This window comes from Euprymna scolopes, chromosome 5, assembly GCF_053919585.1.
Source record: "Euprymna scolopes isolate OS-2025 chromosome 5, ASM5391958v1, whole genome shotgun sequence".
NCBI classification, from domain to species: domain Eukaryota; kingdom Metazoa; phylum Mollusca; class Cephalopoda; order Sepiida; family Sepiolidae; genus Euprymna; species Euprymna scolopes.
In genome coordinates, this window is record NC_136486.1 from 142,699,004 (window position 1) to 142,713,774 (window position 14,771).

Sequence of the window (14,771 nt, forward strand, 5' to 3'; positions counted from 1 at the left end):
ACTCCAAAACTGATGAAAAGATATAATCCGTCGATACGTGACTCCCAATGATTACAAAAAAAAATTATTATCTATTATAAAAAATTGCAGCCAACTAACCTCGTAATCAAAAACAACATTTCGCAGACAACTAATTTGTTAGAAAAAAAAAACAATGTAGTTTACCAATTTAATTGCCCAATATATCTCTAATAATACTAACTATATGGGCTATACTGCAAACATATTGCGGGAAGATTAACTTTCCACTTCTCTGACTCTAGTTCGGTATCGCAGCATTTGGGAAAACATGGCTGCCAACATTCGGAATTCCAAAAAAACATGGTAGAAAACACTAAGGTTTTGCAAGGCGGGAAAAATGTTAGTAGACTAAAAATAATCGAAGCATTGTATATTAACACAAAAATAACGCAGATCAATAATATCAATTACGAATATAGTCGAAATATTTTAACATGCTTGCGATAACAGATTTAAAATTTTAAATATGCACATACGTAAATATACAATAAATTAACATACTTTATATATAATATATAAAAAAAATTAATATTATAATAACAAAAGTCCAACCACCTAATTCATAATAAGCCACGTGACTATAATAAAAATATGTATATATATATAATTAGGAAAAAAAATTTCTACAACATGCATGAGAAGAGTAGAGGTATCTCTGTCGAACGCGTTCGCTATGAATCCGACTTATACAAATGTGAAAAAAAAACACAAAAAAAGAATTCGGAGATTGGAGATGAAAAGGAAGATAATAAAACAGAAGAATATTCCATGCTCTTTAATAACATTTGTTTGAATATATATATATATATATATATATATATATATATATATATATATATATATATATATATATATATATACATTAAAAACAATCTACATGTATACTATTTCTAATGTTTCTATAATTTTAATAATGAAAGCTCTACTTTGTGTATTGGTTTTAAGTTTATGCTATCAATATAAATATATATATATATATATATATACATATATATATATATATATATATATATATATATATATATATATATATATATATATATATATATATAAAGTTTAGAAAATATATTTACGTAAATTAAGCTACAAACGCTTACGTGTCTCATCCCTATAAAGAATTGCCGGGCGATTTCCTTAGATATAAAATGTGGATGCTTCTATGTATCCATATATATATATATATATATATATATATATATATATATATATATAAAGGCGGCAAAAAGACAGTCCGCTCTTGTAATTTTTTATAAAATCTGAAAATTTAAGCTAAATTCAATGTAACTATTTAAACAAACAATACCTCATTTGATTGGCGTTTTATTCTTCTATAAATTTACCTGTTCATACTTGACTTTTAATTGAAATATTCTAGTGTTCACGTCATTTTAAAAAAATATCTTCAAATTGAGGAGGCAAAAAGAAAGTCCGCACAAAGGAAAATTGTTATTTAAATGTAACTTTAGGACATTAATGCAACACAAATACAACAGAAACACAATGAACTAGTTAATATTTAGTAGCATAGCCCTTCTTCAATTTGACAGCCTGCAATCTTTTGGGAATTCCTTGAATTAGACGGCAGCAATACGCCGGGGAAAGGGCATCTTACTTTTCTTTAATTTTTGTCCAAAATTCTTCCAAATTTGAAATTTTATCATTGCGTAGCTGTTGCTTGATGTAATGCCATACATTTGATAGTATGAGGTTTGGAGATTTTGCAGGCGTATCAAAACACGGCATATCATGCCCTTCCAGGAACCTCTTGACATTCCCAGCTGTGCGAATGGGAGCATTATCCTGCATGATGATGGGATTATCATCCAAATTCCGACCAAAATAAGGTAGAACATGCTCAGTCAACATATTAATGTACTTCCTCGAATTAATTCGACCTTGCAAGCGAAGTATAGGCCCTGGACCATTAATAATGCCCCACACCAAAACTGAACCGCCACCACCTTATAGCGTTGAAACTGAGCTCCTAGGATTAAATTCTTCAGACGTACTGCATACTATCACTGCCTAGCCTATTGTACTTGCTTTCGTTGTTAAAAAGCCCTTTTGACCAATATGAAGAGTCATGATCTTCATTGCATCTGACGAAGTCCAACGGCGCTTTCTGTTCTTTACAGAAATCATTGGCTTGCGTCTTGCAACATATCCTCGCAAATTAAATTCCTTTAATCTGTTCTTGACACTAAAAAGAGAGCACTTTTTAACAAGACTCCACTGTTGTTGGATTTGGGGAGCCGTTTCAAATTTATTTCTGAGGCTGCGGATCTTGATAGCATTGTCTTCCCTGTTAGAAGTAACTCTAGTACGACAAAATTTAGGGGCATCACGAACACTGCTGGTGTTTTGGTGCTTTTGAACAGTTTTTCCTACCGTTTTCTCATCACATTTCCATCTGCGGCCGATTTTTCGGATTAGATAAACTAGAAAGATGAGGATTAATGAGCTTCTTACGATCACTAAGAGCATATGGACTAAATGTTACGTTGTATAACCTGGAACAACAATACGATTAGAGATGCTTTATTGCCTGTTGGTGGACATTTTAAACTGATTTAGGTGCGATAATTTAAGCTGGTTTAAAACGAATTTGTTGCTGCGGACTTTCTTTTTGCCTCCTCAATTTTAAGTTATTTTTTTTAAATTAACGTAAACACTTGAATTTTTTAATTAAAAGCCAAATATGAACAGATAAAATTATAGAGGAATAAAAAGCTAATAAAGTGAGGTATAGGTTGTTTAAACAGTTACATTAAATTTAGCTTAAATTTGCAGTTTTTGAAAAAATTACAATTGCGGACTTTCTTTTTGACGGCACTATATATATATATATATAGCTTTGTTTACGTATTTGGAGTAAATACTGAAAAGCAATACATAAAATATATTTCCTTACAAAATCTTTAAGTGGACATATCAAATATTATTTATGTTATTATGATAAACAAAATAATCAATTTTCATAAATATACATTTTTAAATCTGTAATTTATTAAATTAATAGTTGTTTAAGTATTTTCATTGTCTGTGCATGCAACATAGCTTAAAGATAAATTTTCTTTGCTCCTAATAGTAGTATTGAGCAATGTGGAATGTACTTATAGCAACAGTAATACTGATTTCCTATTTACGTTGTCATTAAATGAGAGCAGAGTTTGACACAAGGCCAGTTTTTGTGAAGGTAAAAGCTAGATCCCGAAAAGGGAGTACTTTGGATTGGGATAAAAATTATATTTTCTTCAATCAAAAAGGGATTTTACTTACATTTGCTAAAGAGAGATAAAAGTTAAGTAAGCGTATTATAACACTTATTAAAACTTGGTCGAGACAAATAATAAGCGATTAATGAGTTATAAACCTTAAACTTATCAAATTTGGTGTACTATAGGTTTTGTGTGTATGTGTTCCAGAACGGTGACTCCGTACGATATTTTTTTTTTTTTACATAGGCATCATCACTTATCAAGGCCAAGAGGACACTCGAGGATAAGGGTTAAAGAGTATACAGTAGAAATTGGACAATATAGTAATCGTTAGTAATGGAAATTCGGTAATTTTTTTAACAAGTGGAACGGCTCATCAAGAACTTGTTTACGTTAGACTTGAAGACAACCATATTGTAGTCAGCTGGAAAGCTGGAAAACGGAAGATACTTCCACAGACGTGCAGTTCTAAGAAAGAAGCTTTGTTCATGGAATCTACGTTTAGGTTTAGGCACAGATAAAGAGTGGGGGGAATTATTGATAGTGTTTTCAGCTAGACGAGTGTTTCTTGTGAAAGTTTGTGCAAGGGGGGGGGCATAGACTGAAGCTCAGTCGAACACTTTGCATGATATTAAACCAGGTTTTATAATAGAATGCCTATCATAGCAATAATAAAGTGCCTCATTGTTTCAGTGTCTTAATGACGTACTTTTCATTTTGACACAAGATCCTTCTTAAGTCCTTAACTTGATGTGGTTAAGTCTTGCTACATGACAACTATGGGTGTGCACGCATCTGTTATTACTTTATGCATAGATGTATGCACGTAATGAAGCTACCGTTTACAGACATTCGCGTCAATATGAGTTAAAAGTAGAGAGCCCAGCACTCAGAAAAAGAGAACTCTTATAAAAAAATAAGTATGTTCTAACCAACCGACATTTTTATTTTTATTTATTTTTTTTTTTTTCATGAAAGACTCGATTGAGAGGCAATAAACCTATCTCAATTTCCTACTTTGGAGGAGACAACGCAAGAGAGGCTACCACTGTGAGCAACAAGCGAAAATCATAATTATCGTCATCATGTATACGGTGTCAATTATATGTTCATGTGTGAGCGCTATTGTCTGCGTTCAAGTCACTGTGGGTTCAAATATAAATTTTACTCTCACGCACTAAACTCAATCATTTTGAAGAAAACTTTTTAATATGCTCGCAAGTAGTTACTTTTTTCTAATGCACAGACATGTACACACATTCACACACACACTCACTCACATACATACATACACACACATACACAAGCGCCAACATAGTTATGACGCATGATCGCATGTTAAGATATATAATTTCTTCTTTTTTAAAAGGGCTATATAAATCAAAATAATTTGTATATAAAAACCATCAACATGTAGTAAAGATTCAGTGATAAAAACTCGGTGATATATAGATATATATATATATATATATATATATATATATATATATATATATATATATATATATATATATATATATAGTTACGTGGGCTTTTTCAAGAAAATAGCTAAAAATGGTACATTGATATTTTTAGCTATTTTCATCGCGTTTGAAAAAGCCCATCAAACAGTGGGCGAAACGTTGAGTGATTTGGCCTTTCCACGCCATTTTTAATTCATATAAATATATGTATATATAATTTTTAATTCACATCCTCGGATTTGTTTTGTCCTTTTATTAGCATAAACTAGCAGGGAAATTGGACGTTGCCTTGTTTTGAATGCGGATCAAGGAATGTCTCACTCAATACTTTATTGTCATCGAAATCGGTGAAATTGTCCATTGTTCATTGAAATACAATGATTGCCTTTTTGAGTTGGGGGCCGACTGCCATGCACAAGGAAAAACATTTACTAGCGTAACCACAGTGACTTAGTTCATAATACATCGTAATCTACATTGCAATGTAGAGAATCTGCTGTTGATTTTATAAATTATTTTATATAATGGCCTGAATAAAAGTTTAAAATTATCAAATATGATGATTAAATTGTGTCCTAATTGTCTTATGAAATAACCTACTGTTGATTTTATAAAGATGCTTTAATTGTTATATAATAGCTTGAATCAAAATTTAAAATACTAGTATCAAGTATCATGGTTCAATTGTGTGCTTAACAGAAACATTCATTTCGAGCGCGCCTCTGTCTAATAAAAGAATATATTGGGTTCTTCTGCTTGTGCTGTGATTAAACTTCTCAAATGTACATATTATGTTAGGCTTTATAAGGTGTTAACTTTGTTCACAATCTAGTTTTTAAAAAAAATTAAGTAAGATTTTTCGATTATCGATTAATTATTTTCGATACTTACCAGAGACATTCTGATAGAAAAGCTATCTAAGAACTCTCCCAGACACATAAAGTATATTTGTGTGAATTTTCATAAAACTCTACTCAAACGTTTCGTAGTCCATGGGAACGAACTCATACAGACACGCGCACAGACATATATATATATATGAGACAGCTTTATATATATATATATATATATATATATATATATATATATGACAAACAAGCCCTGCAATTAGAAAGAGCCGATAATAGTGGTATAAAAATAATACACTCAACCTCATATATTGAGTATTGCTGCAATAAATACTGAAATACACAGTATATACGTAATATATCATGTCAGAAAATCAGAGACATACTCATACACACACATGTATATAATTTTTGTTTCGATCCTTTTCTAAAAAAATATTTTATGGATTTATATGCGTCTCTGATGAGTTGTTTAGGATACCATTCAACGGGACACATGTGAGACGTACCATATATCAAAGAAAATTATATGAATGTTATAAACATATGTGGTATTTGAATCGTTTATAAATTATATATATATATATATGATGATTGCAACGTCTTGTCAGACGAGTGCCACTCCCTCCGACATTTAAAATCCATGAACCCAAATACGTGAGGGAGTATCTATACAAAGATGATGTTACAGAGTCTTAGCTTTGTACGACAGCTAAGTCTCTCTCTCGGTTCAAAATGTTGAGATCCAGCAACAAGCAAGAGCAAGATAGCCAGCAACAAATTAAACTGCAGACCAGCTTAATGCGGGTACTGGTCTTCCGCTTTATGGTTTTTTTAAATCAGAGATTTGCTTCTCCTAGAAAGGTTGCCTTCACCACGGCTTACGGGAGCCCTCTCCACCCCAATACACTTATACAGACACACATAAATATACACGGTGCTAGTTGGCCGTTGACCCAGAAAAAGAGTTCATTCGCCCTTTGGAAGGTCTTGTTTTTAATCCTTACATACATACATACATACATACATACATATATATATATATATATATATATATATATATATATATATATATAACACTAATAATATACATGACTATATGTATATTTGCTTTTTAAGAGAAGGCCAAATGTATGACGACCTACTACAATGCACACACACACACACAAATATATATATATATATATATATATATATATATATATATATGAATTTTTCGAATTGAACTCAGTCAATTAAAAATTTACTACAAATTCATCATTGAAAAAAAAATACAAGCATTTACTGTTTTCTCATTATTCCATAGAGTTTCAATAAATGCATCATATCATTAGAGATGTTTTTAGCAAAAAAATATTTATAAGTAAATATTATATAGATAGTATTATACAATCTGTAATCTGAAAGTATTTCGAAATTTTAGTTAATTTATATATATATATATAAATTAATTGAAATGCCAACTCATATATATATATATATATATATATATATAAAAATATATTATAAAGTTAGATCATATCGAAAATTCTCAATAAATAAACATAAACATGACTCATCAACTTGCAAATACCAGTGGCTCAATATTTAGTGAAATCGAGCTTAATACCTGGGCTTATGCACTTCTACTTGGTATTTGAATAAAAAATTGTTTTGAATTCCCGATATACACACACACACACACACACACACACACACACACACATATATATATATATATAGATTCATATATATATATATATATATATATATATATGTATATATATATATATATATATATAATCTAGAAATATGTAGCATTAACTAGTTATTGACTTACTAAAAGTAATAATTGAACTTTCTAATATGGTATTTATGTTACAAAGTGGCTGGTCAATTGCATTTACTAGGAAGGAGAATATTTTGAAAACAGATTATTTCTATAACTTTTTTTTTTGTAATTAAAATACCATTTTTTGTTCATCTTGTTATCATGTGTGCGTGGGTGTGTCTGTTATGATTACAAAAGACTATTTGCATATTGCGTTGTATTTATTTATTCTCTGGTAAATAAAATGGACTTTTTTTTATTTTACTATATTTAAATTCGACAAGGGTTTTATTCTTAAATTAGGCATTTTTATTTTAGGTTCCAGCTGCATTTAAATATTGACATAAATTATCTTATTAAAACTTTCCAAAGCACATAATATTAAATTAACTAAAATAAATGAAATGTTAATAGCGATTAATATATTTTCTATATTTCAACATGAATTTCATATGCAAAAGAAGAATAAATACTAAAGACAGAAGTGTTTTCCCCTCATGTTTTGTTCTCTTTTTTGCGTATCTTCTCTTATTGGAGTTCAGGTTTTGTTGTGCGGAATATTAAGCTAATAACGTTGAGAAATGATAACAGATACAACAAAAGTAAATGCGAACGAAAGTCATTTTAATAACATTTTCTTTTTCTTTTAGCCTTTTAGGTTCTTCTGTTATTATCGGGTTTTTTTTAAATGTCCAGTATAGGTTCTTTAATAAAATCGTAATTTATTTGTACATACAATGCTCAAAAGAAAACTTTTTACATGCAAAAAAACACACACACACAAACACACAAACACACAAACACACACAAACACATATTCGTTCGTCTTGAAATTTCATGCTTGCATATATATATATATATATATATATATATATATATATAAATAATTTGAGAGCGACGTGTGTATACACACACACATACATACACACACACACATATATATATTGTAGTTTTCAAGGTTAAAGCGCTTCCAAGACTATATATATATATATATATATATATATATATATATATATATATATAGTCTTAGAAGCGCTTTAACCTTGAAAACTACCTAAAAAAATTATAAAGATTTAATTTTTAATACTTCGTTGAAAAATTATTTTGTCAGTAAGCATAGATGCATATATATATATATATATATAGAGAGAGAGAGAGAGAGAGAGAGAGAGAGAGAAAGAAAGAGAGAGAGTCAGAGAGAAAGAGAGAGATCAATAAATACTCCAATTATATCCATCTCATTTGAACATTTATTATTTTTATAAAACTATTTGTAAAGATTACAATCTCTGCGTGTGTGTGGGAGATCTGCTATTTTTTGTCGGGTCGCTATTTTTAAGATTTTTTCTATTGCTATACACCAATAAATAAAACTAAAATAAAAAAAAACATAATTATTTATATATTTTTCATTTTTAATTTTTTATGCATATATATATATATGTAACCATATCGTATCTAATGTTTTTACAACCTTGTCAAATATGAAGTATATTTTAAAAGTCTGTTTACTCAGTATTATATTTGAATATTTTTGTTGATGACGTCAAATTAGTTTGTCATAGACTAAACTGTGGGCAAAACAGCGCAGTAGATCACAAGCAACGCAGGACAGACAAAGTGTATATCTACCTGAAAAAGATAAATTCATCGCAAGTGTCTCGATCTTTAAAACGAAACGATATTTTGTGTCGTAAATGTCTCTTACTTAATATGATACACGAAATGTTGCATAAATAAAAGTGATTTACTATTGCAAATCGCGATACAAAGAAAAAAAGAAATTGTCTTACCGCTTCGTTGCTTTTAGGTCCGAGATCTTTCCACATTCTATTTTCTTTAAGAACGTCATAATCAGACATATGTATACAGGTTTCTCCAAGAAATTCGGGCACAAGGTTTTTCGGTCTATTCATTAATTTTATTTTCAGATGCATTTGCTCTAGGTTATCATGTTGGGAGATTTGAAAACAAAATTCTTTATTAAACACAGGATTCCTTGAATGTTTAATAGTGTCTGTCACTTTCTTTTGTGTTTTACCGGGCATAAGAGTGACTTTTGCAAACGCGTTAATCTGACTGTCCCCTTTGATTTTTCCGCCTAAATTTTCGGCGCGAATAAGAAGAATTTTTAATTGTTTAGTCTCGGGGCGATATTGGAAAGAAAACTTGAGTTCCCCGTACTCGGCCACAAGGTGTGCCTGAAGCTGGGAAACCGATCGTTTCCTCCCGAGGGTGTTGTCAGTTTGAAGTTCAAGTCTGTTGACTGGTGAAACCGGGGACGAAGGGCTAATTACGTTGAACGGTCTATGCTCTATCAAGGGTGAATTCTGCTTATGAAACTTGCGTCTTGGCGTCGGAGAGGGTCCAGCTGATTTACAACCAGAACTTTGGCTGGCCAGATCGGATAGGTACTTTGCCTCATCCACATTCAGGTCGGACAGGGACGAGCGTCGTCGGTAGTAATTGTGTCCACGAACTTTATTTTTGTGCGGACTTACTGTCCCTGGATTGGCTTTATTATGGGTCCCAGAGTATCTGCTTCGCTGTGAGTGTTTATTGGCACCTTCTTCTGTACAGGTTACTCCAGGAGAGGACACTGAGATTGTTGGAAAGGGATCCATTCTAGTTGAAGCGGAATGGTTTGGTGAGGGCCCGTTCTGGTTTAGAGGTAGAGTAAGTTTCCCTGCACTGGCCTTGCTGCTCGCAGACCTCTTGTGGCGACCATTTACTGGCACCGAAGACAAGGTACAGATACTACCACTGACACCTCTCACGTTACTACCACTGTAATCCTCTCTGGCCGGCGCAGAGATTGATACACCAAATTGATCAACTGCTAACCCCCTTGTAAGCACCGGGCTCTTCTGTTGAGCTGTGGTGAAGGTTGCAGAAAGAGATGGGGTAGAGTTTGTGACAATAACATCAAGCGATCGTCTGGGTAGAGAGTATGTGGACTGATTAGCCGAGGAATAGATACTTTGGTCGTACCCGTCTTCCCTGAAAGTGTCGATACTAGTCAGCGAATGTCTGTCGTTTCGTGTTCCTATGCGTGGTTTACGTTCTTGTCGGGGAGTGACCGGCGCTGAGCGGGTCACCACGGGGCTTTTTGGCAAGGCGAGGCATGAATAGGACCCGCTGAGAGAAACTGCGGGACTGTTACGTTCTGAATAAGGAGCACTGCTGTCGCTTGTCACACTTCGCGCGTCGTCATCCCGCGAAAACTTGTCCTCACTCGATTGACGAGACACGTCACCCGAACATGGGATAATGAATTGCGGGATTGAACGCGGGGTGACAATATTGCCCCCATATTTGCTATCTTGACCACTTGCTCCGCCGGTTAGTATCGCGGAAGCTGCGGTAACTTTACACTTACTCACAAACCAGTCACGAAATTCCTTTACTGAATCCATGAGAAAAAATAAGTACCTACACAAAATCCAAGATGTAACATGTGCGTCTCTCACTCTTCAAATAATGACGAAGGAAGAAATTGCTTAACTTATTAATTTTTGTATACGTTTTAGCATATTCTTTTTTATAGCAGTTTTTAATATAAACGTCATTTATTGTTGCACAGACACACCCACACGCAACACGCAAACATATATATATATTTATATATATATATATATATATATATATATATATATATATATATATATATATATATATATAAGCGCAATATATATATAGTGATTGTATTGTAGTTTTCTACATATTTATTGCATATATTTATAAATATATGTAAATAAATATATATATATAAGTAAATATAGATAGATATAAGTAAATATAGATAGATATAGATAGATATGTAACGGGAGAGAAAAAAGTTTCCCTTTTCGTCTGCTACTGGCTTCAAATTCAGCGGGATTTTTTTCTCAAATTTTAATATAGATATTTTTTTTTAAATGTTACCCTCTAAATACATTTATTTACAGGAATGTGTAATTATAAAACAAACATCTATGTTGAATAATTTTCGAATTATATAATTTATTCACTTTTCTTATTTAATTCTATTTTGTAATTTTTTCATTGGAATTGATAACAAAATAAAATAAAATTCATGTTTCACAAATCCTCTTCCAGTAATCCTAGTCAAAAATGAAGCATACTGAATATTAAATAATAACATAGATTAAGACTTCTACATAGCCTTGGCTAATGGAACAAGAACAATCTACCCTCGTGGATGAAATAAAGGGTTCAGTTCAAAATTTCGGGCAGGTTACCGAGATCGGCATAAAGATTCCCAAGTTTGATTAAAAGGTTCCTAATTTCTGAAAAATTAACTTGAAAAAGGTTGGAGATTGCATCGGCCGAAACGTTGTGAATATAATTATCAAGATAGGAATAGTAGTTCATACAATCCAGATCACGATACAAAGATTAAAACAGTTTTTGTGTTTTGTTTGTGGATTTCGAATTATAAGTGAAACCATTGAACTCTATTTTTACATTCGATCTTTTTTCTTTTCAATTTTTCGAAAATTTTTATGCACAAATGCAAACATTTCTTTGTTTTTTCTTCCCAAAATGTTTTTCGCCTTTAGTTAGGCTACATCCTTTGCATCCGTATTTTTCGTCGTTTCGGACTCCTTGGAGAACAGTGCGTGTTTGTTGAGGTATGGGAATAAACCATGTGATTGGCGCGAATGCGCCAGTACAAAATTAATTTACCTTGTTCTTTTCTTCTTCTCTTTTTTTTTTTTTTTTGTCTTTTCTCGTATTGCTATTTAGTATTGGTCATCTTACTTAAAAGATTATCGAATTTAAAGAAAGAAAATAAATGAATATCTTTTACAGGTTAGACCTCCGTTGACAACGTGTGCATGTTTGTAAATATCAATATTCTTACGAATGGCAAGAGTGTGAACGTGTGTGGGTGTTTATTTTGGTTAAAAATGTATTAATGTTTTTTTAGGCGAAATTTTATTTTCAGTATCGTCAGCGCTTTTATAAGATAATGTGTTTTATCTTATTTAAGAAGTGTGTGTGTGTGTGTGTGTGTGTGTGTCCAGAGCTATGCACACATACATATATGTATATATATATATATATATATATATATATATATATATATATATATGCTCTTAAACGTATGTCTAATTATATTTTGTTTATCATCAACGCGTCAGTGTGTGTGCCCAGAACCGCACACACACATACACACACACATATATATGTATGTATGTATGTATGTATGTATATATATATATATATATATATGCTCGTGCACGTGTGTCTAATTTTTGTTACGTATTGTCAGCGCGTTTGTAAGATTACTTGGCTTATTTTATTAAAGAAGTGTGTGTGTACGTGTGTGTGTTTATATATATATATACATATATATATATATATATATATATATATATATATATATATATATATATATATATATATATATATGCTTTTGCACCTGTGTCTATGAATGCGTTATGCGCTTATCGTATTCATCCTGAGGCAAATATATTTATCTGTGGATTTCCAACACAAATGAAATAAAATATTTCACTTCGACTTGTTCGGTAGTTTAGTTTTCTTTTTCTTTTATACTTGTTATTAGTGATCACATTTTATTATTGGCAGTCAAATATCGAACTGCATTAATAGTTTTGCAATCTTTCATACAAATTAATATTTTACTTGTAAACAATGCCACTTGTTCTTCTGTTATCAACATATTGTGTTGCTTTTGATTGGATTTCTACTTTTACTTTAGGAATCTTATTTTGTTTGTGTAAACTATTTAAACGACACTTTTCAACCTTGACATGATGTAGCAAAATAACCTTTATAACTACAAAAAGAAAAACAATATGTCTGGCTACTTCTTTCTGTTTCACTTTTTATTACTTTTTTTATATACTTATTCCATTTCGGATCACTTTTTAGGTTTAATGTTCTTGTGCAATTTACACCATTTTTTTTTCCTGGTGTTTAAAAACTTGTAGATAATTATTTCTTTTTCTTTTTCTTTATCCTTGTTTAATCGTTTGCCGTTTGTGTATTTTCCCGGTTATCCCAGCAGCTTTCCGATTCGGCATTTGTGCAATCCAAGTATAGGGGGAGGGAGAAAAAGAGACAACAAGACTCCGTGCCATAGCAGCCGCTCCTTACGCTGCTGCCGCTACCGTTCCGACCGCCGCTACTGCAGCTACAACTACCGCTGCTGGTGCGACCGTCAACCCGACCACCCGACGAGCACGCGTTTCCACGTCAGCCGATGCAAAAATAAAAATCGCCTTCTCAACTTCAGTCTTACTCGTTGCTTTCCCCGTTTGGTGCGACAGTTCGATAATTCAACCGCTAACTACAACAGATGCTAACAAAAAACATGCCCATGTGGTTTCACTTCAGCTGAGTAAGCATGTTGTTTGCACGACACGAAGAAATATAAAAAGCAGTTTTGCATTCAGAACTATTGCAAAATCATTTTTAGTATGCAGCTACTAGTTTTTGTCTCAAGGGACTACTACAGCTGCTGGACATAATATTAACACATATGTCATGGGTTAGCGACTGGGTTAACTCGTGTTATGTTACTATATACCGAAACCATACGTATGGTTCATATACGATTGTTTTGTAGATCAATTTGTCAGGTGGGCGTATATTTTGTAAACAATCAGTAAATAATAGACTCTATTTACCTCACAGATGGAGCTCTAGCGTGTACTAGTTCTGGCTCAGGTCAGGATAAATCGGGTAGTAGTGTTACGTAAGGGGTGGTTCTATACCACCCCAAAGGTCCCAAATTGGGGTATCTCTACTGAACGCATTTTTTAAAATTTGTTTTGTTGTTGTTGCTGTTTTTTTTACTCTTATTTACCTCAAACAAGACAGACTACCATTTGAAGGTAACGGGTTACTAACTAGTTTTCTAGCACAGTAGAGGGAGCCTACTTTCTTTGTAGCAGCCTCGGCAATGTCTTCAATGTAATTATTCCAACTCATGTTGCCTGGGAATGCTAAACCGACATGTTTTATGGTTGAATTCACGGGTAAAGTGCTATAAGTCATGGAAGTCAGTGTTTGAGAAGATTTATTGTAATTGTTGAAGGACAGCAGCTTAGTTTTAATAGCATAAACTGGTAAAACGGATAAACAGAAAGGTTTGCATTGTATTACAAAAAAATTCCAAAAGAAAATCTGGATAAATTACTTTGTTATTTCTGGTTGTTCGTGCAAATTGTTTCGTTTTAAGTTACGAGTATTATAATCTAAAGAACACTAAAAAAATAAAAATACTGTGATAATAATTTACTCTGAAAAATCTGATGATGCCAGATCAGGCTGTCTGGGGATATTGGATTTCTGGTCTAAAATGTACCAAAAAATGATTTCATTGTTTTTTCTTTCCCTTTGAAAAACTCGATCCTGCAAAGTCAAAAACAAAAAC

At 32.1% G+C, this 14,771-nt stretch overlaps 1 protein-coding gene across 1 annotated transcript in view; it reads right to left on the reverse strand.

The window, feature by feature from the left end:
- Window positions 1–10,925, reverse strand: part of LOC145276996 (uncharacterized) — a 607,572-nt gene extending 596,647 nt beyond the window's left edge. Inside the window, exon 1 of the mRNA XM_080128574.1 lies at window positions 9,154–10,925. Within this exon, the coding sequence (XP_079984700.1) occupies window positions 9,154–10,776 (1,623 nt within the window). The 5' untranslated portion in view covers window positions 10,777–10,925. The remainder of the gene's footprint in view (window positions 1–9,153) is intronic.
- Between the last annotated feature and the right edge of the window lie 3,846 nt (window positions 10,926–14,771).